We start from the raw sequence: 26,822 nt of genomic DNA, 5'->3' as shown, positions 1-26,822 counted from the left end.
GTGAGGGTGGGGAAGGCAGCACGGAGGGGCAGCCCCTGCTCACGGCGGTGTGGTGGGTATATGGCACCGGGCCGGGCCGCCCCCCCCCCCCCTCAGCCCTCCTCCCTCCCGCCTCCTCCCCCCCCCCCCCTCCCCGCTCTTCATGTCTGCATCCGTGGAGCTGCTCAGCCTGCTTTGCAGAGGGAGCTCTCGGGGTCCCTCTCCTCAGAGCAGCAGCGCCGCCTGTGCCACTCTGAAGGAGACAGAGACGAAGGAGGCGGCGGCGGCGGCACGGACGGGCCGGCAGCGGGAAGAGGCCAAAGCCGTTGACGCCATCGGCGGGGAGACGGACGGCCGAGCCCGGAAGAGGCGCACGGGAGGGCGGCCGAACCCCCCCCCACCCCACCCGGCGGGACTCCGGTGGGCGTGAGGGCCCGGCCCGGGACAATCCCTACGGACAGGAGCGCGGCGGAGGCGGGATCGAGGCCCCGAGGTTCCCAGGGCGGGGAAGGAAGGAAGGAAAAACACCGGGAACCGTCGTTCTTTGGCCCCGAAGGCGGCGGGGGGCGGGGGGGGCTGCTGCGCAAGGGAGAGGCGGCGGCGGCGGCGGGGTGGGGAAGCGGGGGGGGTCGGGCCGGGCTCGGCCACCGGACGGAGCCCGGGCCGGGGAAGAGACAAAGGAAGGAAAATGGAGTCGGGGCCTGAGGTACTCGCAACTCGACCGCAGCCCGGCCGGCCGGCCGACTGACCCCAGCCCCGCCCGCGCGGCGGCCCCGGGGCGGCGGGAGGCCGAGCGGTCGGGAAATGGCGGCGGCTGGCGCCACAACAGGGACGATAGAGGGAGACAAACACCCCCCGGCGGCGGCGGATGGTGCCGGGGCTGCAGCCAGCGCCAACCGGAGCGGCCCCATCGTGACACCTAGAGGCGGCCCGCGAAACCTCCTGTAAACCCCGCGTTCCCCCCTTACCTCCGCGCCACACCCCCCACGGCGCCCGCTCCTCCGGCTGCCCGGGCCGTCCGGCCGCGCCCGGCCCGCTCCGGCCGCCTCGCGCCCAGCGCCGCCGCCGCCGCTCGGAAACAAGCAGCTCCGCGCACGGTTTAATCGCTCCACAGCCTCGGACACAAAATGGCGGCCGCGCGGCGCAATGCGCCTGCGTCGGGACTGCCGGTGCTGCTGGTGCTGATAAGGGAAGGGGGGGGGGGGGGAAGCTGGCCGGCGGTGGAGGGAGAAGGGTGCGGGGGGGGGGAGGGAGTAAAGGTGAGGGGGCGCGCGGCATCATGGGAAGCCGCTGCGGGCGCCAACTTTCAAATGGCGGCGCGATGGCGTCATGGGGTACGCCAAGCGTCACGCGCCCGCTCGGGCCGAATGGCGCGTGGGGCCCGCGAGCGCAGAGTCATCCGGGTCACCGAGCGGGCCTCCCCTCCCTCCCCCTTCCTCCCTTCTTTTTCCGCCCTTCAGCCCTATTCGGGGCCCGGTAGCCGGCTGAGGCGGTCCCCCGCCTGGCCCCGCCATCGAGGCCCGGGGAGGGAAGCCCTGAGAGGAGTGGGGGGCGATACCAAGGTCCGCCCTCTCGCCTAAACTGCTCAGCCATCCTCGCCTCAAATGCCTCCAATCAATCAATCGTATTTATTGAGCGCTTACTATGTGCAGAGCCCTGTACTAAGCGCTTGGGAAGTACAAATTGGCAACATATAGAGACAGTCCCTACCCAACAGGGGGCTCACAGTCTAAAAGGGGGAGACAGAGAACAAAACCAAACATACTCACAAAATAAAATAAATAGGATAGATATGTACAAGTAAAATAAATAAATAAATAAATAGAGTAATAAATATGTACAAACATATATACAGGTATATATGTATATATACCTCCAGCCGGCGCCCATTCCGCCCCACGTTAAGTAGAAACTGGAGCATTGGCCTCGAGGCCCTCAGCCCTCTCCATCCCGCTTAGCCACTGATTTCTCACCGCACCCCAGCTCGCAGACTTTGTACTTAATAATAATAATAATAACAATAATGATGGCATTTATTAAGCGCTTACTATGTGCAAAGCACTGTTCTAAGCGCTGTGATCAGATTGTCCCACGTGGGGCTCACAGTCTTCATCCCCATTATACAGATGAGGTAACTGAGGCCCAGAGAAGTGAAGTGACTTGCCCAAAGTCACACAGCTGACAACTGGCGGAGCCAGGATTTGAACCTGTGACCTCTGACTCCAAAGCCCGCGCTCTTTCCACTGAGCCATGCTACTTCTCCGACTAACCTACTGTTGCCTCACCTCATTCACTGCCGATCCCTAACTAGAGTTTCCCTCCACCTCCCCTCCCCGACTAGAATTCCCTCCCCTTTCACAGCTACAGATCACAGCTCTCCCCATCTTCAAAGTCTTTCTGAAATCACATCTCCAGGAGACCATCCCCAAGTAATTTCTAGTCCCCTCCACCTGTTTTTTCCTCACAGCTAATATCCTCCCCAACTGTCGCTTTGGTGCTTTCACACACCTAAGTACTTTTGTGTGTGTGTGTGTGTGTATATATATATATATATATATATATATAGTATACATTGTATGCATATATATTGTGTATACATATATGTATATGTATATATATACATACACACACTCTTACTTCCTCCTATCTGTAATTTATTTCAGTGTCTGTCTTACCCCTCCGCCCTCACCCCCAGCTAGATTGTAAGCTCTTTGAGGACAGGGACCATGTTTACTCATTCTACTATACTCTACCAAGGGATCAGTATAGGGCTGTACACACGTTGCTCAATAAATACTAATGATTTATTTGATTTTATTGATTTATTTGGGGCCTCGTGGGTCCAGCCCCAAGCCCTACGAAAATCACACCTCCAAGAGGCCTTTCCTGAGTACGCCCTGATTTCCCCTACTCATTCTCCCTTCTGCGTCACCTATGCATTAGGATCTGTATCCTTGAAGCAATGGATCTTCAGCCCCACAGCACTTAATATATATGAACTAACTTGTATAAACATCTCTCTCCCCCTGTAGACTGGACAGTGTCTACCAACTCTGACGTACTGTCTGCTCCCAAGAGCTTAGTACAGTGCTCTGCACAGAGTAAGTGCTCCATATATATCAGCAATTGATTCACTGACTGATTGATGAGTAGCATGAGCAAGTACCGAGAGAGTCAGCTTTGACCAACCTCCCAGCTCTGCCCAGCGGAAGGTGTCGAAAGGAACTGTGCTGTTGCCAACCTCGGCCGCCCACAGAGCTAACCGGGTCCACTCCAACTTTACAATCACTGCCAAAGGGCCTTTCTTTGGGGACCTTCGGGTCAAGTGCGCTGCTCCCGCTCACAACCAACTTCATCTATAGCAACCAGCAGCAAACAGAAAAGCAAAGCCTGCGAACAGCAGAAAGGTTTTAATAGCTCTTCCTGCCAATGCAGTGCCTTATTCAGGGACCTAGAATGGCATTTCTGTCCTGCTGTCTTAAATCAATACCCAGCAATACAAACATGCTCCCCTCCCAAATCATCTTTTTTCAGGCTCTAGAATATATGAAGGACGCTGCACGCTGTCAGTCCATCCTGCCTATTCCTCTGCAGAATCAGTGCTCTTCCCAAATGACCCTGGTAAATGAGTTACTAATCTCACTCCTTCGAAGTACAACAGCTAAAGACCAAGAAAAGAGTGTAAAATAACCAAGAACACTTCCAAGATGTGGAGAGATGCCTAGCAAAATCACAGCTCTGGTATTTGCTTAATGCTTCCTAGGTGCCAACTGCTGCGCTAACCACTAGGGTAGCCCACAGAGGGTTCACGGTCTAAGGGAGAGGGAGAATGGGATTTTCACCCCAAGTTTACAAATGGGGAAGCTAAGGTATAGAGAGGTTAAGCAACTTGCCCAGGACCACATGGCAGGCAAGTGGGGAAAATGAGCATTAGAACCCAAGTCCCTGACTCCCAGTTCCGTGCTCTTTCCACTAGGCTACACTACCTCTTGGCAAAGTATTTATTGAGCGTCAAATGTTTGCAGAACACTGCTAGGCTTTGGGAAAACATAAAGTAAAATCCCTGCCTTAAAATGTCGTACACTCTAATGGAGAAGACAGTAGATGTAAACAAATGATTATATGGTTCCATATTAAAGTGTGTATCCTACAGACTTCCCGAAATCCCACTTCATCAAACAAGCCTTCCCCGAGTAACTCCCAACACCCCGGCTCGTATCAACCCAATTGCCACCTCTAGCACGTCTGCGTTTATTTATATCCATCCTCTGCACAATCATTGTACAGACGATTATTTATTCCGATTATTCGCTCGGAATACTCTGTTACTGGACCAATGGAAAGGGCCTGGCTCTGGGAACCAGGAGATCTGGGTTCTACTCTCAGTTGAATGCCAACTGGGGCCATGCTATCAGTGGTGAAGGTTCCCAACTACCTAGAAGTGGGCAGGCCCAACAGGAATCCTGAAGATTAACTGGCTAACCTGGGGGGTGCAGAGTCCGCGGAGACTACCTGCCTGCGAGGTCATAGTGCCACAGTACAGCATTACCTTAGACATAAATAGGTCCTATCTGTTCAATAACCTTTGCTCTCACATCGCGGTCTGCTGCATCTCTGCCCGCCTACTCACTTGTTACTCTCCGTGCCCCGGTAGGAACACAACTGATGTTATAGCGCGAGTGGTGCTATGTAAATCACTAGCCTTTTAGACTGTGAGCCCACTGTTGGGTAGGGACTGTCTCTATATGTTGCCAACTTGTACTTCCCAAGCGCTTAGTACAGTGCTCTGCACACAGTAAGCGCTCAATAAATACGATTGATGATGATGATGATGATGATGATGATGATAGCACTAGAATCATTTCCTCAGAGCGGGTTCTCGGTCCCAAAGTCACAAGACCAAGGTTCATCCCTCGTCGTTCCCAATGGGAGAACGTCTATCCACTTTTGTATTTGCAAATAAATAATTGTACAGTCATTTATTCTGGTACTTCATCTTGGCATATACATTCTACTCTCTAACTGATTCTTCTCTTTTATAGTGGCATTTGTAATGGTATTTGGTGAGCGCTTACTAGGTGCCAAGCCCTGTATTAAGCACCGAGGTAGATGCAAGGTAATCAGGTCACACATAGTCGCTGTCCCTCATGGAACTCACAGTCAATGGGGGAGGGAGAACCCCCATTTCACAGGTGAGGAAACTGAAGCACGAAGAAGTGAAGTGATTTGCCCAAAGTCACAAAGCAGGTCAGTGGCAGGGCAGGGATTAGAACCCAGGACCTTTGATTTCCAGGTCCAGGCTCTTTCCACCACCCTACGCCGCTTCTCTTCTTCCCCACCACCCCCTACCCCGCCATGCCTGCTATTTGTAAATGTTTTGTATCTCCCCCAGTGGATTGTAAACAGGGAAGGTGTATTTTGCTTTTGTTGTCCTTCCTAAGGGCTTAGTAGAGTGTGCTATACCCAGTAGGCCCTCAATAAATACCATTTATTCAGCTTGCCATCTTTCCAGTATTCTTCCTCTAGTCAGTAATTTATTCTGTGTCTGTCTTCCCTGTTGAGTGTGAGCTCCTTGTGGGCAGACATTATGTCTTAATCTCAAATTTTTTATGGTATTGGTCAGCACCTACTGTGTGCCAGGCACTGTACTAAGCGCTGGGGTAAATATAAGCTTATCAGGTTGGGCACAGTCCATGTCCTACATGGGGCTCACAGTCTTAATCCTGATTTTACAGCTGAAGTAACTGAGGCACAGAGAAGTTAAGTGAGTTGTCCAAGGTCACACAGCAGACCAGTGGCAGAGCCAGAATTAGAACCCAGGTCCTTCCGACTCCCAGGCCTGTGCTCTATCCACTAGGCAACACTGCTTCTCCGCTTGCCTTGATTGTACTCTCCCAAGCATTTAGTACACTGCTTTTCACTCAGCAGGTGCTCAATAAACACTCTTCAGAAACCTCCCGAGGTTGCCCATCCATCTCCACATCAAACAGAAACTCCTTACCATCCGCTTTAAAGCACTCAATCACCTTGCCCCCTCCAACTTTACTTCCCTGATTTCCTGCTACAACCCAGCCCTCGCACTTCGCTCCTCTAATGCCAACCTGCTCACTGTGCCTCCATCTCATTTATCTCACCACCGACCTCTCGCCCACGTCCTGCCTCTGGCCTGGAATTCCCTCTTCACCTCTGACAGACAATCGTTTCTCCCCACCTTCAAAGCCTTATTAAAAGCACATCTCCAAAAGGCCTTCCCCGACTAAACCCTCGTTTCCTCTTCTCCCACTCCCTTCTGCATCACCCTTGCACTGAGATCTGCACCCTTTATTCACTCCTCCTCCAGTCCCACAGCACTTAGGTCCAATATTTGTCATTTATATTAATTGTCTTCCCCTCTAGACTGTAAGCTTGTTGTGGGCGGGGAACGTGTCTACCAACTCTGTTATATCGTCCTCTCCCAAGCGCTTAGTAGAGTGCTCTGCACCCAGTAAGTGCTCAGTAAATTTGATTGATTGAACCTGTCAACTTGCTCCTGAGCCTTAGCTCAGAACTAGAGCAGCTTTTGCTGGCTGAGCTGGGGACCTGACTCATGCTCTGGGAATACACCAGGCAACGCAATCTGGTTGCCCCTGAGCTATTCCGTGTTTCCCCATTTCCTTCTGGCAGGGACTTTTCTGTGGAAGTTCCCATATTAATACAAGATGGCCTGTCCTCTGTGGGTAGCAGGTTGGCCCTATCCTCGCACCCAGGGCTCCAACAATAGCCCTTCCCAAATGCTAGCATCTGCCCCCAAGCACAGGAGACTGACTCAGTTCTCTTCGCCACCTGCTACTGTTGAAGAGTCATGGGCTCCCTGAGACTTCTCAGGATCCCGTTTCATTTCCCTGTTTGTGTCTCACCAGGTCCATCTCTGTTTTTCTTGCCTCTGGTAGTCAGGCAGCTCTAAGTCCCAGCTGCAGTTGAAATTCTTTCTGGGGGTAGGCGTTCTCCAGGGGTAAGGGGCTCTGTACTCCCAGATAGAGACCCTAGGGTGGTCACGTTTTTCTGACTCAGAGAATCAATCTGGGTTTCAGGATTCGAGGAGCAGCATGGCCTAGTGGAAAGGGCAAGGGCTTGGGAGTCAGAGGACCTGGGTTCTAATCCCAGATCTGCCACATGCTTGCTGAGTGACCTTGGACAAGTCGCTTCACTTCTCTATACCTCCATTCCCTTATCTGTAAAATGGGGATTCAGTATCTGTTCTCCCTCCTACTTAGGCTGTGAGCCCCATGTGGGATAGGGACTGTGTCCAACCCGATTAACTTGTATCTATTAGAACAGTATTTGACACATAGTAAGTGCTTAACAAATATCATTTAAAAAAGGGTGGGGGTGGGGGGGTGTTGTTCCCTGGATTGTTTGCATGAGAGAGATCCGAGTCCTTCCTCAAGAAGCCTTATCTCTCTGGAGGAGAATTTCCCCAAGTGCCCAGGGTGGGGTAGTTCTCTTGACAGGTGACTGAGTTTGAATCTTTCTGCTGTTAGAAACTGGAATGTGTCTGGCAGGCACATCTTCTAGAAGTTAGGACATCATCCTCACCTCATTGAAGAAGAGGAGAATTTTCCTTTAGACTGTAAGCTCGTTGTGGGCAGGGAACGGGTCTGCTAATTATGTTGTATTGTACTCTCCTGAGTGCTTAGTATAGTGCTAGACACATAGTAACCACTCAATAAATACGACATTGATTGGGTCAACTCCCTTGTGTTCTGGCTCTGTTCACCCAATGTAACTACTCTGTGCTATGCTCTGGTCTGCTAATGTTTGCCTTTTGCCTAGCCAGACTTCAGAGACATAAGGTACGACCAACTATTCAGAAAGTGGTCAGAAAAGTCAGAAAGTGGTCTCCACCATCACACTGTCCCAGAAAATTGCAATTCTGAGCCAGCATTTGGTGCAGTTGGGGAAAGGAGAGCAAGGGGTTTCTGGAAAGCAGAGGGGAACAGCAAAGCAATAAAGAAGTCTGCAATCATCTTGTTCTTTCTGCATCTTCCTTGGATTGGGGGTGGTTCTCCAGGGTGCCGTTCCAAGCCAACCAAGGAAGATGAGAAGGACGGTGAGGTGGAAGAGGACTGACTCAGGCCTCATCTGGTTATAATGTAATGAAGGGAAATGCTGGGGGAGGGGATGGATTGAATAAGTGGCTTCTGAGCTGCAATTCTAAGCAGCAGACTGGTCATCCCATGGGGCTGTGCCTCGATTTGTTCTGGGCCCTTGGCAGTGCCCACAGTGGGCACCCAGTAAATATTTAATAGTTATAGGAATGGGATGGGGCATTTCTTCTTGGGAGGATGGGTGGGAATCCATTCTGTGCCTCAGTTGGTCCCCATCTCAGTGGACCGACTGAGGCATGGAAAGGATTCCCTTCCATCCTCGCTTGATTTCTCAGACTCTCAGTCCCTTGGTCCACTGAGGTAGGGCATCTACTGAGCTCTCATTACCCAAATTTCCCTTGAAGATCCTTTGTCATCAGACTTTTCAATGTTATGCCTTTTTCTCTTGTCACCTTGGGCCTAATTCCACATGAAGTACTTCTTTCCACTCCCCCTCACAAATAAATACCAGGCCCTACTCTTCTCTCCCTAAAGTCATCCTTCCACTCACTTGTCCCTCCCCTGGGTCCCTCCAGAGAGTTCCCACCCCCAAGAACAGGCCCCTTGCACCATCTCTTGGATAACTGGTCAGGCAGTCTCTGCAGGGGTTCCCCAGAAAAAGAGGGGAAAGTGGGGTCCTCCATCAGGAATTCCCTCTCCTTCTCCCCACACCCCACAGCTCTTTACCAGTCACTTGGCTTCCCTGACTTCTCTCTCCTATTCAGGCTGACCTTCTCTCCCCTCTAATAATAATTGTGTTATTAAGTGTTTACTATGTGACAAGCACTGAACTAAGCATTTGGATAGACACAAGATTATCAGATTGGACACAGTCCCTGTCCCACATGGGGCTCACAGTCTAAGTAGGAGGGAGAACAAGCGTTGAATCCTCATCTTACGAATGAGGCCCAGAGAGGTTTAGGGACTGGCCATGGTCATTCAGCAGAGACATGGAGGATCTGGAATTAGAACCCAGGTCCCCTGATTCTCAGGCCTGGGCTCTTTCCACTAGGGCACGCTGCTTCTTTCCCCCACCCTCCACCTCTCAGGTCTCCATCTCCAGGGAACACCAGCTACTTTCCCATCTCCCATTCTACAGAATGCTAAACAGTTGACCCTTAGACCCTTGACTGAGGCCTTGCCCGAACCTGAAAACCCCTTGCTCCAATCTTCTCTTCCCTTCCTCTTCCTTCCCCATCCTCCCTGCCCCCTACAACTTCCTTCTAGAGGCTTCAGAGACCCATCCAGATTGGCCTAGGCCTGCCAATAGCCTCTTGTATGGCAGTTCCCACCCTGTATACTCTAAGATATTTCTGTGGTGCATATATAGCGTGACCCACGAATTAAGAGTCCCCATTCAGTTTTACATTGCTTACTTGTCAGCTGCAAATTGAAACACTGACCCTTATTTAATGGCCATCACAGCACAAGCATATTCCAGAAAACTCACTAGACATATTCAGGCTGGCTTAAACCTGTGTTGGCCACTTCAAAGTCATTTTCAAAATTAATCTTAATAAAAAGAAATCTTAAACCATATGTGACCTCTTAATCTCGGGTCCCTTATGCGTTTCTATCTCTGTACGCTTAATATTCTTTACACAGTCATCCAAGTACAGTGGTAGGGTAGAGGCAGCATGGCTTAGTGGATAGAGCATGGACCTGGGAATCAGAAGGACCTGGGTTCTAATCCTGGTTGGGCCACATGTCTGCTGTGTGTCCTTGGGCAAATCACTTAACTTCTCTGGGACTCAGTCACCTCATCTGTAAAATGGAGATTATGAGTGTGAGCAGCATGGCATAATGGACAGAGCCTGGGCCTGGGACTCAGAAGGTCATGTGTTCTAATTCCGGCTGCACCACTCGTCTGCTGTGTGACCTTGGGCAAGTCACTTCATTTCTCTGGGCCTCAGTTACCTCATCTGTAAAATGGGGATTGAGACTCTGAGCCCTATGTGGGACAGGGACTGTGTCCAACTTGATTAACGTGCATCTACCCCAGCACTTAGAACAGTGCTTGGCATATAATAAGCGCTTAACAAGTACCATAATTATTATTAATTATTACGTGAGACAGGGATTGTTTCCAACCTGATTAACTTGCATCTATCCCAGTGCTTACCGTGTGCCAAGCACCGTTCTAAGAACTGACCAAGTACCATTATTATTATTATTATTAATAAGATGGACTGACTGAGGCAGATCCTTCCCCTTCTTCCTTCCTAGCACCCGCTGTTCCTTCCGCTAAACTTTCCTTCCCTCCCATATTACTTATCATAGCTCTGCCATGGACTATTTGGTTGTTTCTAGATTGTACCATCCCTTCCCCCATCCCCCGAACACATACACACACCCTTTGGCCTCTAATCAGAGCCGAATTCCACAGCTCAAACAGTCACATAAAATCCCCATCCTACAGCTCCGACAGGAGCTCCAGTACCTACAGTTAACATCTGTGTCTTGTTCCCAAGGAGGCGGGGGACGCTCAGATGGTGTACTGGGGATCCTCTGCCGGACTCAGCACCCTCCTGGCCTCTTCTCCAGCTTGGCTTCTCCCTGACCAAAGGACCAGGAGTTGAACCTGATGCTCTGTCCCTCCAGTCCTCTTTGGCTGTGGAGCCAAACCAGTTTAACCGCTGGGCTGCTGAGGAGCCTACTTAATGCATAGTGCCAGCAGGTGCTTCCTGGGCTGGTTCCTGCCGCTACTTTTCTTCACTCTGCTGGGTGGGGAGCAGAGCTGGGGAGCAGGAGACCCTAGCCAGGCACCCGCCTGTTCTTCCAGCCACAAGGGCAACCTGGGTATTTCAGAGGGGCAGGCCCATGGATCATTACCCCACCACACCAAGTGAGCTTGGACACCAGAAAGTGAATTTTACGTGGATTTTACAGTGGCACAACTTGGGGGTTTCTTGATTGTATCTTCCTGGAGTGGTGGGGGGGGGGGGGGAGAGGGAGGGAGAGAGAGGCTTGACAGCAGCTCACTCTACCTTTAAGGGTGTTGGGGAATGAGCAGTATGGGGGAGAGAAGCAGTGTGGCCTGGTGGAAAGAGCAAGGGACTGGGAATCAGAGAATCTGGGGTCTAATCCGGGCTCCACCGCTTGCTTGTTTTGTGCCCATGGGCAAGTCACTTCTCTTCTCTGTGTCTCAGTTACCTCATCTGTAAAATGGGGAGCGAATCCTCTTCCCTCTGACTTGGACTGGCAGTCCCATGTGGGACAGGGACCGTGTCCAAGCTGATTATTTTAATAACTCTTCAAGTGCTTAGTATAGTGCTTGGCACATAGTAAGCACTTAACAAATACCATTAAAAAATGAGGCAGGGGAAGTAAGCAGGAGACAGGACAGGGGTAGTAGATGAGATGATCTGTTGAGGTCTCTGCTCTGGGACTGGAGGTTTGAGCTATACAGAGCAAGAGAAGGGCCTGGCTGCAAGAAGCTAGAGTGCATTGTCAAACAGCAGTAGACTCACCCTGCAGTGTTTAGTGATTCCATCTTGCCACTCTGGTGAGCAGGGGGCCTGGTGATCCCCCAGTCCCCGTCCCTGGGGTCAAACAAACCTCAGGCTCTGTCCAATCCCTAGAAGAAGTGCTACAGAGCAGAGCCCACTTTGGAAAGCACTCTGCTCCCTCTTCCCTCCCCAGCTCCAGGGAAGTTCCCTCTCAGGAAGTTCAGAGGCGGGAAGAGAGAGAAAGGAAGAAATAGAAGCTTCGTATTCATTCTTGTCCCTGAGGGTGCAAGGTAGATGAGGGGCTCCCAGGACAGCCTCAGTGAATGCAGGAGCCCAACCTACTAGCCTGAGGAATGAAAATAACAATAATAATAATAATGATAATTTGTTAAGCATTTACAGTGTGCCAAGCACTGGACTAAGCGCTGGAGTAGGTACAAGTTAATCAGATCGTACATGGTCCCTAGCCCAAAAGGGGCTCACAGTCTTAGGAGGGAAAACAGGTATTCATCCCCATTTTTTATAGATGAGGAAACTGAGGAATGGAAAAGTTAAGTGACTTGCCCTAGGTCAAACGGCAGGCAAGTGGTGGAGCCAGGATTAGAACTTAGGTCCTCTAACTTCCTGGCCAGGGCTCTTTCCACTAGGCCACCCTGCTTCTCTGAAGTTTAGCCTAGTTCAAGCTGAACTAGAACTGAACTGAAACTAAAATCGTCGTTTCCCTCCTCAGCTCTTCTCCCACCCCCTTGGTCTAAAATGGTTCCAAGTGAGGAGTGGGCTTGCCCTACCTCGCCGGGTACAGCCCAGTGGAGACCCATGGGGTCAGGCCTGGGCCCGTGAAGAGCTACAATGGGTGGACCAGGTTTCCACCAAGAGATCTAAGCCTGCAGCTTCCCAGGAAAATGTGCTTGACCTCGGGGTCTCTGTGTTCAGCTCAGGCCCAGCTTTACCAATGCCTTTTCCTCCTTCTCCAGCCTTCCCCCTGCTCCCTGTAGCACCCCCCCGCCCCCGAGTTCTTCCTCCTGTCCAGCAGCCTCCCTGTTACCTCATCTAATCAGAGCCTACCAACAAAGCCGGCATGGGCTATGCTAGACTAATGGCTTCTGGGACATGAGATGAACGGTAGCTTCAACCCACGCTCAGTAAGGATCTGGTCCCTCGGCACCCGGACTAATTCCACATGACTCTGGACTCAGCCCTGGGCAATCCATCCCTAAATTTGGTTTATATGTTTCTGCTTGGGTCTGTAAGTCTGTGAATCTGCCCCATCTCCCGCATTAGACTGTAAACTCCTTGAAAGCAGGAACTCTGTCTTCTCCTTTCTCCAACCCTCCCTATGGCAGCCAATGCAGACTATTTATTTACACTGATGCCTGTTTACTTGTTTTGATGTCTGTCTACCCCCTTCTAGACTGTGACCCTGTTGTTGGGTAGGGATTGTCTCTGTTGCCTAATTGTACTTTCCAAGCGATTGTCTCTGTTGCCAAATTGTACTTTATAGTGCTCTGCACACAGCAAGAGCTCAATAAATCATCATCATCATCAATCGTATTTATTGAGCGCTTACTGTGTGCACAGCACTGTACTAAGCACTTGGGAAGTACAAGTTGGCAACATATAGAGACAGGCCCGACCCAGCAGTGGGCTCACAGTCTAAAAGGGGGAGACAGAGAACAAAACCAAACATACTAACAAAATAAAATAAATAGAATAGATATGTACAAGTAAAATAGAGTAATAAGTATGTACAAACATATATACATAATAAATATGATTGAATGAATGAATGAATTTGACTGACTCTCCCTGGACTCCATCCTGGTGGCTGGAGTTGATCTCTGCCAGAGCCACACTTCCTCTGGATTATCCCAGGGCTGAGCACCCAGTCATGAAAGGCGCTGTGGTAGGGCAGTGGCCATGGGCTGCTGAGCAAGAATGGCTCCAGCTCCACAGCTCTTCAGGACCGGGTCTGTTCAAGCAACTTTAGGCAGCTATGTTCCCTGAGGGACAAACAAGCCTTCTTCTTGGGTGCCCATGAGCTGCCCTAAGGCTCCCATGCTCACTTGCCCTGACACCCACTCGCTTGAGGACAGTTGTTCTGGTAAACAATGTTACGCCTCACCCTCAGCCTTCTGCCTCCTCATCTTGATTACTTTCGCTCCTCTTCCTGCCTCTTTATCTTCCCCAGATCCTTCCCCCGTGAAATCTCCCCTAATCATCAGCACTCAACCTCCCCAACTCACTTCCTAACCCAACCACTGTTATCCCGCTTCCTTAATGCTCCACGGTCCCCATCAAGCCGCTCCAACTCTCTCTGCTCCCTGGGAACTGGCCTGGCCAAGGTATCCGCTGACCTCCACTTGACTAAATCATCACCATCAATCGTATTTATTGAGCGCTTACTTTGTGCAGAGCACTGTACTAAGCGCTTGGGAAGTACAAGTTGGTAACATATAGAGACAGTCCCTACCGAGCAGTGGGCTCACAGTCTAAAAGGGGACTAAATCCTGGGGACTTCCTAGCCGTCTTCTCTTCCTGGGCCTCTTCCTTGCCGCTGATAACGGAGCCTAGATTCTTCTTCTTCTTCTCCCTGGGCTGCGTGTGCCTCTGATGCCTGGTTTTCACCCTCCTCTCCAGCTACTGCTTCTGTGTCTCCAACAACTTCTCCTCCTCCTCCTCCTCCTTCCCTTTCCTGCGGGCATCTCGACAGGCTCGCTCTCATCCTTAGTCATCTTCCATCTCTGATGAGGTGCCTCTTTCTCCTCAGCAGTACTGAGCACCTTTTGGGTGCAAAAGAGGCCTTTTCTTGCCTCTCCTGTCCGGCCTGGGCTCCCAGCCTGACCCCCAGGAGACAGAAAGGAACTCCTCCAGGACCAGTTGGCCTCCCTGACTGAGACTGATTCTGATCCTTGACCTTGGACTTGAGGCCTCCGTCACCTTCTGCCTGATGCCTTCTCCCCCAGCCTCCCTCTCGCATCTGCTCTCCTGGGCTGACTCTGTGCCCCCCAACCCAAGTATGGGGACACACTTCTCCCCTGCCTCCACCTCCCCTTTCTCCTCCAGTTCTCTCCTGCCCCTCTCCCATCCTCCTCCTCCTCCTCTGAGGGTCCTATGGAGTTCCACCCCCATGCAGAAGAGTCCTCAGGGGCCCAAAGCCCTGACCCTTGAGGAACCAGGCTGGGGCTCTGGTGCCCTCTGGAGGCCATGCTAAGATTTTGCTGTTGGGGAATGTCTTCCCTCTCCTTCCCCTCAGCCTCTTCTTCCTCTTCTTGGCTTCCTCCGCCCCTTTCCTCTCAAATCCTCTCAAAGAGGACATAGAGGGAACCGCCGGGACGGTAGAAGAAAAGTCAATCTCTCCAACCCTCCTCCTGGTTTGGTCCCTAACCTTGTAGTTGGGGCTGCCTTGGAACAGGGCCCAGGTCACGTCCCTGGGCACGAGCAGGAGACAGAACCGTCTTCAGTTCTTGCCCAAATTCTTCAGTGCCAGGATCTAGGGGAACTGACCTGCCAAGGGCACTGGGCCCTAGGCAATGGACAAGATGAAGGATGATGGGCTCAGAGTGCAAAACTCTCCCGCTGGGTGGGGCAGAATGTATATATTTCTCTAGATCCTACCCAATCCGCTTGGGGGGTAGGAGGGAGAACGGTAACTTCTTGTCTAGCAATCAGTAGTGCCGGACGTCTGCGGGTGGAGAGGCCAGGAGCTCGGACCCCTAGGGCCCTTATGCTCCGGACTCAGGATGACCAGGGAAGCAGGAGCTGGCTCACTCTCTCCCCTTGCCACATAGCCCGCATCCATGCTTCCTCTGGGTTTGCCCATGCAGACTGGGATGGGCCTGGGCACATGCCAACATCACAGCTGACCCATCTCTGACACCTTCACTCTACTGGGCAGCTTGAGAGACAAAACGACTGTTAAATATCATTCGGGTGAGGGTTTGGCGCACCCCCAACACCCACAACTGCTCAGAACGGAAGGCGCACACATGCTTGCGTATCTGGACACGTAGGACCACTCAGCCACAGACAAATTCAGGAATCAAGCAACATGGAATAGGAAAGGGATTTTTGTTTTTATTTTTTGCAAAACTCCGTAAATAAAATACAAAACCAGACAGGGTGGAGGATAGGGGTTGGGTGGAGATAGAGGCGAGGCAAGGGCGACCGGGGATCCCGGGCCCGGTGGGCCTGTACGGGACACTTGGAGACAAAGGGACATGGGAGAATATATTAGAGAGATTTATATCATAGAGAACATCTGTATAAGGTTAGGGAACCCCGGAGCCTGGGTCTTGGCCTTCCCCAGCAGGTACTGCCTCCTTCCAGCTTCCAGGAGCTGGGACTCTTGGGCAGGGAGCGGTGCCAATGGGTAAGACCATGGTCCTGAAGGATGTGCAACAGGGGAAAAAGGGCGCAAGTAGTGGGGGCCCCCCGATCCTGGTGCCATGCCCATGGACAGTGGTCAGCAAGCAGTGGGGAGCAAAGCTTAGAATGCAGTGCTGGCCATGCTGCCCGGCCCGAAGATCCTGGGCAGCGTGTCCAGCGACTCCTCCAGCCGCCGGTACGCAGACTTCCCATCCTCTCCTGCAAGCACAGCAGGTCATGGCCATCAGTCCTGGCATCCGTCACCCGATCTCTGGGTCATCCTCCCTGTCCCTCCCACCGTCCGGCGTCCTGCAGGATGCGGCAGTCAGGATCCCGCACTGGCGTCCCCTTCTGCGCCCACCCCGCTGCCTCACACAACCACCTTGCCCTCCCTGTATCCCCCAAATCAGGCTCAGGTGGGGAAGGGGTGAGTAGAGCAGGAAGAGCCAGGACTCACCACACTGAAGGAGACCCTGCCGGGCAGCTTCCCTCACTGCCTCCTTGTCAGTTTGGCACAGATACACCAACGGCTCAATGCCCTCTGGGGCCTGGAGTCGGGGAGGGAGGGACAGAGCAGTGAGACTGGGGGGGGGGGGGGGGGGGGGGGGGGGCAATGGCTGGCAGAGAGGCAGACATGACAAGGGTAGGCAGAGTCCAATCCTGGCTCTGCCATTTGTCTGCTGTGTGACCTTGGGCAAGTCACTTGACTTCTCTGTGCCTCAGTTCCCTCATCTGTAAAATGGGGATTAAAGACTTTGAGCCCCACGTGGGACAACCTGATTACCTTGTATCTACCCCAGCGCTTAGAACAGTGCTCGGCACATAGTAAGCACTTAGCAAATACCAGCATCATCATCAAAATGGGCCCAAGGAGAGAGAGTGGCAGCAGATGAGGAGGGAGGGAGGCAGGCAGGTAAGCAGGGAGCATTCATTCTTACCCTGAGACAGCCCAGAGCCACACAGCCAGCCACACGGATCTGGGCCTCCTCATCTTCTAGTTGGTCCAAGAAACACAGCAGAGCCTGCAGAATGTGGGTAAGTATGGGGAAAAGCAGGGGAAGAGGAAGGCAGCAACGGCGAAGCTCAGGAGCTCCAATACCCACCTGCCCCCTGACCCCAAGATCCTCCCTCTCCCCCCCGCCCCCCACCCTCCTCCTCACCCCCTTACCCTGTGGCGGAAGATGGGGCCGAGTGCCAGGCTGCGCAGTTGATTGGACACTGCACCTATCACTCGGCCATTGCCATGGACAAGCAGGGAGCTCAGTGCCCGCAGCCCTTCTCTCTGGAGTTGCTGTTCCGGTGCCCGCTGCAGGGCCCGCAGCACCACAGCCTGGTCATCCGACAGAAGATTACGCACCAACACCACTGTGGGGACATGAGGGTCAAGAGGGCACTTGTGGGAAGGTCAAGGGGATGCAGGGAAACCAGCGGGGCAGGGGAATCTAGAAAGCCCAGGTAGGAGCTAGGGGAAGCCATGGGGATCAAAGGCCATGGGAGGAAGGGTCCAAATAGGGCCAGGGAGAATATAGGGAGTCAAGGGGGTCCCAGGGGATCAGAGTGGCAGGGGGAGATCAGAGCACCTCCCCCTTTGGAGAGACTGGAAGATTTTCCATGGGAAAGGGAGAGCTTCATGACCACGGATGGAGCCTCACGCCAACTCCCATCTATAACTCCCTTGCTCCAGGGGAAGCAAGGGACCACCTAGGCCCTGGGAACCAGCGCTGCTCCAGACAGTAGCAGTGGAGGCAAAACAACCCTTGATGAACGCTCAGGGCTACTGACCGCCTTGGGTCTCCGTAGACGGGATCTGTGTGTATGAGTATGTGGTGATGGACTACATGCATGTGCCTGTGTATGCATTTCTTTGTGAGTGCATCGAATAATAATATTAATGGTATTTGTTAAGTGCTTACTATGTGCCAAGCACTGTTCTAAGCGCTGGGGTAGATATAAGGTTATTCGTTCATTCATTCAATCGTATTTATTGAGCGCTTACTGTGTGCAGAGCACTGTACTATGCGCTTGGGAAGTACAAGTTGGCAACATATAGAGATGGTCCCTACCCAACAACGGGCTCACAGTCTAGAAGGGGGAGAGAAACAACAAAACAAAACATGTGGGCAGGTGTCAAGTCGTCAGAACAAATAGAATTAGAGCTAAATGCACATCATTAACAAATTAAATAGAATAGTAAATATGTACAAGTAAAATAAATAGAGTAATAAATCTGTACAAACATATATACAGGTGCTGTGGGGAGGGGAAGGAGGAGAGGTTATCAAGTTGTTCCACGTGGGGCTCCCAGTCTTAATCCTCATCTTACAGATGAGGTAACTGAGGCACAGAAAAGTTAAGTGACTTGCCCAAAGTCACAAAGCTGACAAGTGGTAGAGCCGGGATTAGAACTCACGACCTCTGACTCCCAAGCCCGTGCTCTTTCTACTAAGTCACGCGGCTTCTCAGGCGTACAAGTGAGGGTAAGCAGGTCAGTGTATCTGCAGGTGTGCATTTGTGTGCAGAGCTGGGGGAGGAAAGTCAGAGGAGTTAAGTTAGAGGTTTGGTGGGGAACTGCCAGGAGCCAGGGTGAAGGTTTCAGTTGGGGTTCACGAGGAAGAGTCAGTGTGTGTGCGTTTTGGGGGAGTGGGGGTCGAAAGGGTGTCTTACCTTCCTCTGCAGTTTCAGTGGCAAAGGCCTCCAGAGATGGGGGACCCAGGGCCTCAATGTGGCTCCAGAACTGGAACAGGGTGATCTGGGGGCCAGGACCTGTGCTAGGCCGACGTGGCAGGCGCTCCCCTAGTGCATCCTCCAGCAGCTTCATGCCCACTGGGGAGGGACAGTTGGGTGGGGAGTGAGGGGGAGCAAGGCAAAGGAGTGGGCTGATAAGGACAGGAACTGTAGTGATTGGGAATGAGGAAGGAAAGGTCACGGGGGAGATGGTGAGAGGAGGTCTTGGGGGAAGGAGACCCACAAGTGGGCTAGGGGGTCCTTAGGTACCCACTCACCGGCTTCGGGCAGGCCTGGCTGGCGGGGAGCCAGGCGGGGACCGTGCTGGTGGCAGAAGGTGCGAAGGAGGCGCTCTGCAGGACAGACAAATAGTCCCGAGCCTTCCACGCACTCATCCCAGAAGGGCAGGAAGCCAGGCCTCGGCATGGAGAACTGCACCACTGGAGGGAGAGAAGGAGGGGTGGAGGAAGAGGAGAAAACAGGGGGGAGAGGGGGAAATTCCGGGAATTAGGAGGGAAGGAGGGATCCGGAGGCCTAAGGAATGGAAGGATGGGGCCCTGGGGTTCGGGATGGAGTCCTGTGGGATCAGGGCTCGAGAGTTTCAAATCCTGGGAGCCATGGGGAAGCGGCATCCTCGGGGAAAGGGGTGGAAACCTGGATGACAGGGGGTAGTCTTGCGGGATTGGAACCCTGGGGGGAAAAGAGCAGAGTGTTTGGGAGTGGGGACAGAGACCTGCCAGTCAGAAGCCCAGGGAATGGAGGGAGCCAAATTTCCGAGGGGGAAGGGGGCAGGGTCCTGAGGGGCTGGATGGGGCCTTTACCTTCCTGAGCTGAGGTGGCTGCGGTTGCCTGGCCCCCGCTGAGCTGGCACATAAGCTCTAGCACCTGAGCCTCTCGCAGCAGCCGCTCCAGCGCCGAAGCTTCCCGGCACCTCAGTGGCCCGAAGGTGCCCAGCTTCTGTAGGAACAAGTCAGGGGACCCTCAGCCATGGGCAAAGGTGGATTCAACTCAGCCCACCAAAAACAGGTCGGGGGGCCAGGGCCCCAGAACCTGGGGACTTACAAGTCCTAGCAGACAATGGAGCCCAGAGGATTGTGGGTTCCAAGAGGCAATGGGGCAAAGGAGACTACAGCATCAGAATGTAGTGCTGTCAGTGTCAGCAGGGGCAGTCAGGGAGGAGCAAAACATGCTGGGTAGGCTGGGCAGCTAGACAGCAGGGCGAGAAGGGAGGAGTGGTCGGGTAGTGAGGACCAAGGGTCCTACCCAGGAGCCTCACCAGCAGGAGTCGGCTGCAATGCTGCAGATGCAGAACCAGGGCTACGTCCAGGGACTCGCAGCCCGTACTGAGGGGGTCGGGGGTCCGGGGGTCTGGCCCATCCTCACAGACACTACCCCTGGCCTCAAGCCCAAGCCCCAAGACACTCAGCTGCCTGAGGGAAAGAAGCATGTGATGACCCCGATCGGCTCCCCTCCCCATACATCCGTCCTCCCAATGTGCAGTGTCCTAGCAAAATCCCCCGCATCCATCATATTACAGAGTCATCCTCATAATCAATCATGTTTATTGAATGCCCGCCACCCAGGCCTGCCGTGATTCCCCTCTTCCAATCCTACGCTGCCAGGAGCTCCAGGGACACACAGTTCCCACTCTCACAGGAAAGAACAAGTTGGGAGGATCAGATGGCCAGACAGACAGAACACTGGGCTGGACGGACCATCGGTCTGACCCAGTAATGGCATGTCTTATGGTCTCATGGAGACGCATGAAACCGGCTCATCGCTGAGTCAGAACGGTCTTCCTGGAAGAGGTGGGTTCTGAGACAGGGCAAGGAAGGGGGCTGGCGTGGTTCCCAGCAGAGGAGATGGTGTGGAAGAAGGATAAGAGGCAGATGGTGTGTAGAAATTAGGAGGGGGTTGGGGATGGGTATAGGCAGAGATTAGTGGCGTGCTGAGAACGACAGGAGGAGAGGACTGTGGCGGTGGCGCTTGGGATAGGCTGAGAGGGAACGGGGCTGGCGGCGAGGGGGCCGACTGCGGGAAGGGGACTGCAGGGGGCCGGTGAACCTGAGGAGGGTGGGGCGGTGGGGCCGTAACGAGAGGGACGGCATGGAAAGGTGTCTTGAGGTCAGGAACGGGGGAGCCTGATAACTGCCAGGGTGTGTGCTGGGTAGAAGATGGAGCCAGCTCTGGGGAGCTGAGCTCAGGGGCCATGGCTTCCAATCAACAGGGCCGGGCTGGGGAAGGGATGGGAGGGTCTCAGGAGGCAGGTGAAGAGCTCGGTCTCTGGTAGTTGGAGGCAGGACACCTGGGTGATGATGTCTGGCAGGTGGCGAGAGGTCCAGAACAGGACTGAGGAAGAGAGGGAGGTCTGGCCATGTCTGCAGGCAGCAGGGTAAGCCAGCAAGAGAGGAGAGGGGTGAATACGGTGGGGGTGGGGGTGAGGGTGGTGTTGGGATCCCTTCGGAGCAATCAGGAAGAAGGGGAACCAAGGGGCAAGGCCAAGGTGGATGATGGGGGAATGGGAGTGGAAAAGACCAAAAATCCAGTTTGGGTGCTAAATGGGTGAGAGAGGGGCCCGGGGGTTGGCGGGGGCTGCAGGGACTGAGCAGGATCAGTGTTCAGACTGTGCCAGCAAATGAATTAAGTCAAGATGTTCTGCCCCTCCACCCTTCCTGGGCTGCCTCAGCCCCTCCGCACCTCTACCCCACCCAGCCCCTACTCACGGGTCCGCCGGGGCTCCCAGCCCATCTTCCTCGGTGTTGAGGTCAGCATCAGAGTCCGAATCGGGGGTGTTGAGAAAACTGAAACTTTCCAAGGCATGCTCCACAGTGAGGCTGAGGCTGGAGGCTCGGCTGCGGGACGTTCCCTGTCTCTGCTGGAGGGACGGGCGGGAACAATCAGGGCTGAGTCTGTACCCCAGAGCCCTCTCCCTCCCCTGCCCCCTCTTGCTCGCTTTGCTCTCCCTGGCCATACCATGAGAATGCCTTCCAGCCGCTTGACCTCCTGCTCTAGGCCCTGCAACTCGGGGAACTGGCCCCGATAGTCATCCAGGGCTGAGCTCAGGGTGCTCAGGGCCTCCTCCAGCCCTAAGTCTGCAGGTTTCACCCGGGGGGTGTCCGCCGGCCCAGCCTGGGTCCTTCCTGGGGACACTGGCCCCGCCTGGAAAGGGGAGGGAATGGGAGCCAAGCCCTCTCTGACCCCCTTCTCAGCTGTCCCGCTAGGGGAAATGGGGAGGAGGGGGGCTCCGGCCTCTACAGCGGCCTCCTGAGCTTCCTCCTGCTCTCCTGGAGCCCCAAGGCACAGGGAGAAGCCAGGCTCTGGGAGACAGGGAGAGGGGGCAGGATTTAGGTGAAAGGGGGAGGGGTCCCGGCAGGTGTCTGTAGGTTCTGAGGGGACAGGGTATGAGGGAACAGAGCTTGCATGCAAAGTAGCAGAGTCTGAGTGGGAAGACTCATGTTTGGAGGGGCCTGGGGGTGAAGAGGTAGGGCCCAGGCTCAAGGTAGCAGGTTCTGAGAGTGAGAGGACAGGGCCTGCATGCGGAGGGACAGAATCTGGCTTTGAGGGAGCAGGGCTTGGGTGAGAGGGGGCAGTCGTCGGGGGGGCAGGGTCTGGGTGAGAGGGGGCAGTAGTCAGAGGGGCAGGGCCTGGGTGAGAGGGGGCTGTGGTTAGGGGGGCAGGGTCTGGGTGAGAGGGGGCTGTGGTCAGGGGGGCAGGGTCTGGGTGAGAGGAGAAGGTGGTCGGGAGAGCAGGGTCCGGGTGAGAAGGGGTGGTGGGCGAGGGGGCAGAGCCTGAGTGAGAGGGGGCAGTGGGTGGGGCAGAATCTGGGTGAGAGGGGGTGGTGGTCAGTGGGGCACAGCCTGAGTGAGAGGGGGCGTTGGGCAGGGGGGCAGAGTTTGAGTGAGAGGGGGCGTTGGGCAGGGGGGCAGAGTCTGAGTGAGAAGGGGCAGTGTGCTGGGGGGCAGGGTTTGGGTGAGTGGAGGCGGTGTGCAGGGTGGCAGGGTCTGGGTGAGAGGGGGCAGTGTGCAGGGGGGCAGGGTCCAAGGGTAAGGGAACATGGTGCACGAGAGCAGGGCCCCAGTCTGGCTCCCCTCTGGCTAAGCTCTCAGTGGTGCTGGGCTCCAATCCTAGGTGGGTGTCGGTCAGTACAGCATCCAAGCTGACTTCACTGATGTGGCTCAGTGTCCGGCTGTAGGGCGCATGCCCATTGGCCATCCCGGTGACTGGAGCTGCGCTTGGAGACTCTTCCTCTTCCTCTTCCTCCTCCGGGGTAACCCCTTGACCCTTGGGTTGGATGGGCTCGGGCCGCGAGAAGGCAATATGGATGGCAGGAGGTGCAGCCTGCTGGACCAGCGGCCGGGGAGGTGGAGCCAGGCGAGCAGCCCCAGAGAGCTGGGGGCTGGACGAGTCATCAGATGACTCAGATGACAGGGACCAGGCTGCTCCGTTCTCCAACTCCTCCTGACGTCGCAGCATGTTCTAGAAGAAAGGGAGACCCAAGGCGTGGGGGGTGGGAGGGTGGAGAGCAGGGACAGGTTCCTCCCTCCCTCTTCCTACCCTTGGATTTAGCTAAATCACCCTTCCCTTCCACCTCATAGCTGATTTCTAGGGACATTACAGGAGAAAGAGAGAGGAACTGAGGTCACTGGAGCCAAAGGAGTTAGAGTTAGAGGCTTCTAAGTTGATGTCTCCATAGGCTCCGTTACCACCCCAAGGGACAAAGCTGATTTGAGAGCAACACATTGGAGGCTGTTCCTAAAACGGGGGAGTGGGCAAGGCAGTGGGGATGAGCAGGTTTCAGGGATGTGGGGGGGAGGGGGCGCACTCACATAAAAGGCCTGTTCTCTCAGGGAGGGAGTGTCAGGGGGGCTCTGGCTGTAGGCGGAGAGGCGCTTGCTGACCGTGGAGGCCTTGGTGACTGTGCTGGCAGCTGAAGGCTGGTCGTCTTTGTCGAAGGGGCTGGTTGGGGAGAGAGATGGGAACGTCAAGGGCAGCGGTTCCTGACCCAACTGGGGCCCGACTCCCCGGGGCCTCTCTCACTCCTGTCCCTTGCAACAGACCAGTCTCCCCAGGCCTTCTGCCTCTCCTCCTGGGGTTCCTCTTCCCACCCATCTCACTCCTTCCCTGCTCTATTCCCCTCAGACCAACTATGTTCCCTGTGCCTGCTCCCGCCCCCCAGCCAACGCCACCCGTCCTCGCCCCTTCTTCCCAGGGTCAGTCCCCCTCAGGTGGATCCTCACTTCCAGGTGACTTCTAAGCTGAGCTTGATAGTGCCCAGGTCATTGATGTCCACAGCCACCACTTGCGGTCGGGCCGCAAATAGATCCCTGGTCTCACAAGCCACACTGCCCACCACTACGTGGTTTGCCAGGCTCTTCAGCTCCGTCACCTGCACAGCGTGGTGGAAGAGGGATAGAAGGGAGGCTTGAGGTTAGTTAGGGCTGAAGAGTGAAGGCAGCTTACTGGGAGAATGGGGAGGGGTCAGTTTGGAGGAAGACCTGTGGGTGGGTGGCAAAGCAGAGTCTAGGGTTCTTGAGGTCCATATTGGAGTCCAAGGGGCGTAAAATGAGGAGCAGAAACAGGGTACTGGGCTTGAGGAAGGGAGAAAGTGGGGGAGGGAAGTATAAATTGGAAAGGCACATGGGTGAGAACGAGGAGGCAGTGGGTAACCTTGGTGGAAGGAGGGTGTGACCTAGGTGAAAAGGGAGGTCTGGAGTCGGGCTGGGGCGGAGTTGAAGGCAAGCCATTACCTTGATGGAGAGGAACTCGGTGAGCAGAGGCAGAAAGACCATCTCTTCACTGTCCCACACCTGCTTCCCGCTGCCCTCAATGCGGCCTCGCAGCTTCCAGCGCTGCCGCCCGTACTTCATGCAGATCTGGTGGCGGACACAAAAAAATCATGCAAGAGGAGGTTAAGGGTAGCTCCTCCTACTTATAGGACCGACCTGAGGAAAAAATGAGGGGGGAGGCTATGTGAGAAAGTCAATGAATCCCTCCCCTCTCTTCATTGCCTCCCACCCCAGAAAAGGGAGCAGCTGAGGATTCAGAGCCCAGGGTCTCAGAGTGACAAGGCACAGGTAGACTAGAAACCCACAGACAGGGGCATCCAGACACACAGGGGCCGAGCTTTCTCCGTACCTCATACTGGTCCCCAGCACAAAGCCGGGCAAAGCCAGCCAGGCCTGTGGAGAGAAAGAGAGTAAAATCAATCAGCCAACCAATCGATGGTATTTAATGAGCATGGACTGTTTGCGCAGAGCACTGAACTATGCGTTTGGGAGAAGACAGTACAACAGAGTTGGTAAACACTAAGGTAAGCTCCTTAAGGAGCTTATAGTCTAATGGAGAGAGAGATAGAAAGAGAGTGAGAGTGAGAGAGAAAGAGAACCAAGTGAGGGTGTGGGGGTGGGCCCAAGGAGCCCCTTTCCCTTCCAAGTGTTTTTCTGGCCCTTCCCCCAGTTCCTCCCCTTGGCCAAAATTACCTTTCATTTTGATGTGGAACTCCCCTAGCTGACCCTCCAGCTCACTCTCCAGGAGGCACATGCTCTAGAGGGCAGGGGGAGGGGGGAGAAGTGATATCAGGGCTTGCTCTCTTCAGCCCCAACATCTCCTTATATTGCCTGCCCCCCATTCCCCACACCAATCTCCTTATTTTTAGTGTTACTCTCCTGTCCCAACTTTGACCTCCAATCAGAATATTCACCCCCACATATCTGATCTCACAGGGTCCCGAGCTCCTCCTCACCTCAGGGTCCCGAGCCCCTCCTCACCTCCATGTACTCACGATGGCCCCTGCTAGCCTCTGCCAGGCTGTCCCGGGCCTCCCTGCTCCCAGGGGAGCCCGTGCTGTATGCCCGCACCATGTTTTGGGCCCCATCCCGAAGTCTTCGCTGAATGCAGTATCCTTCGTAAAGCTCATCGATCTGGCGGGGAGAGGGAAGGTCGGGGGGCGGGGGGGAGGGCAGGGCTCAGAGTAGATGTCCCTATCCCTCCATCCCCCTTTGTCCTCTCCTCCTCTGCTGGCCAGGCCCCTCTCAGTGCAGTGAGGCGGCAGTTGGCTGCAGGGGCAGGGAGTGGGGAGGGCACAGAGCAGCCCAAGGAAGCCCCCTGTCCATCCTGTCTGGGGCTGCAGTTGTCTGTGCAAGGCCCCGACGGACAGGGAGGGAAGGGATGATGGGGAAGGAACTCAGACATGAGACGACTGGCTTCAGCTCCACAGGTTCTTCCCATCCCTCACCTTGCTGGCGTGAAACTCAAGCCGTCGCAGGAAGCGCTCAACGGATTTGACTTGCTGGGAAGAGAAATAGGCACTGGGGGGCGGGGATGGGGTGCGGAAGAAGTCTTCACCTCCCCCGACCCCTCTGACATTCACCCCCTTGCCCTTCCACTCGCCCTACTCACCTTGTCAAGATCATAGACAAAGCCCTGTGGTAGGAAAGAACAGAGCTGTAATCAGGATCTGACGGGGAGGGACATAAGGAGTGGGGTTGATGGGGGGGGGTAGTGTGTGTGTGTGTGTGTGTGTGTTTGTGTGTGTGTTCATTCATTCAATCGTATTTATTGAGCATGTACTGTGTGCAGAGCACTGTATTAAGCGCTTGGGAAGTACAAGTTGGCAACACACAGAGATGGTCCCTACCCAATAACAGGCTCACAGTGTGTGTGTGCGCGCACGTGGGGAGCAATTCTGGGTAAAGAAGTCTCACCCAAGGTGGGGAGGTTTCCTCAGACTCCAGCCCTGGCTGGAAAGGGGTGTGGGGGTGCTGCTCCCCAAGTGAACCCAACAGGCCCTATGTATCTGCAGGAAATCACTTGCTTTTTCCAGGCGCCTGGATTCCCTGGTATTAGATTTGGATGGGGTTCAGGCAACTCACTTACCAGCCGGGAATTCCTCTTGGATTCACGGATCTGGATGTTCAGCTTCTCCTGCTCCAACTGATGGACTTCCAGATAGGCCCTGGGCAGGGGGTGAGGGTATCAGGGTGGGGAAGAACAGGAACAGAATTCTGGGGGGAAGGAGAATTGGGGGTGGGGGGTGACAGGGACAGCTTCTGCAGCACAGTCTCCCACCCCAGGGGCTAATGTGCCCCTTTCTGATCCCCCCACCCAATTTCTGCTTCCCAGAGGGGAAATTAAGGCACAATTCTGACTAACTGAGGGGGCCTCCTTGGGGTCCAGGCTT

At 54.4% G+C, this 26,822-nt stretch overlaps 2 protein-coding genes across 7 annotated transcripts in view; both read right to left on the bottom strand.

Annotated features, from left to right (window-relative positions):
• The window catches only part of CTCF (CCCTC-binding factor), a 56,382-nt gene extending 55,321 nt beyond the window's left edge, over positions 1 to 1,061 (bottom strand). Inside the window, exon 1 of the mRNA XM_038772156.1 lies at positions 948 to 1,061. The gene's annotated coding sequence lies outside the window, so the exon portion shown is untranslated. The remainder of the gene's footprint in view (positions 1 to 947) is intronic.
• A 14,545-nt stretch (positions 1,062 to 15,606) lies between these two features.
• The window catches only part of RIPOR1 (RHO family interacting cell polarization regulator 1), a 31,302-nt gene continuing 20,086 nt past the window's right edge, over positions 15,607 to 26,822 (bottom strand). For 3 of the 6 annotated variants that reach the window (XM_038772212.1, XM_038772214.1, XM_038772209.1), the window contains exons 4-22: positions 26,519 to 26,597; positions 26,042 to 26,065; positions 25,878 to 25,931; positions 25,411 to 25,563; positions 25,123 to 25,186; positions 24,779 to 24,822; positions 24,391 to 24,516; positions 23,881 to 24,029; positions 23,470 to 23,599; positions 21,617 to 23,119; positions 21,367 to 21,518; positions 19,920 to 20,073; positions 19,465 to 19,600; positions 18,922 to 19,083; positions 18,584 to 18,742; positions 17,088 to 17,284; positions 16,858 to 16,941; positions 16,377 to 16,467; positions 15,607 to 16,138 (exon numbers count right to left, since the gene is read on the bottom strand). In XM_038772212.1, the coding sequence (XP_038628140.1) occupies positions 16,041 to 16,138; positions 16,377 to 16,467; positions 16,858 to 16,941; positions 17,088 to 17,284; positions 18,584 to 18,742; positions 18,922 to 19,083; positions 19,465 to 19,600; positions 19,920 to 20,073; positions 21,367 to 21,518; positions 21,617 to 23,119; positions 23,470 to 23,599; positions 23,881 to 24,029; positions 24,391 to 24,516; positions 24,779 to 24,822; positions 25,123 to 25,186; positions 25,411 to 25,563; positions 25,878 to 25,931; positions 26,042 to 26,065; positions 26,519 to 26,597 (3,559 nt within the window). In that variant the 3' untranslated portion in view covers positions 15,607 to 16,040. The other 3 variants (XM_038772210.1, XM_038772211.1, XM_038772215.1) reach the window with 3 other exon arrangements.

The sequence above is a fragment of the Tachyglossus aculeatus genome, chromosome X1, assembly GCF_015852505.1.
Source record: "Tachyglossus aculeatus isolate mTacAcu1 chromosome X1, mTacAcu1.pri, whole genome shotgun sequence".
Taxonomy (NCBI): Eukaryota; Metazoa; Chordata; class Mammalia; order Monotremata; family Tachyglossidae; genus Tachyglossus; species Tachyglossus aculeatus.
This window is presented reverse-complemented; position numbering and strand designations above follow the sequence as displayed.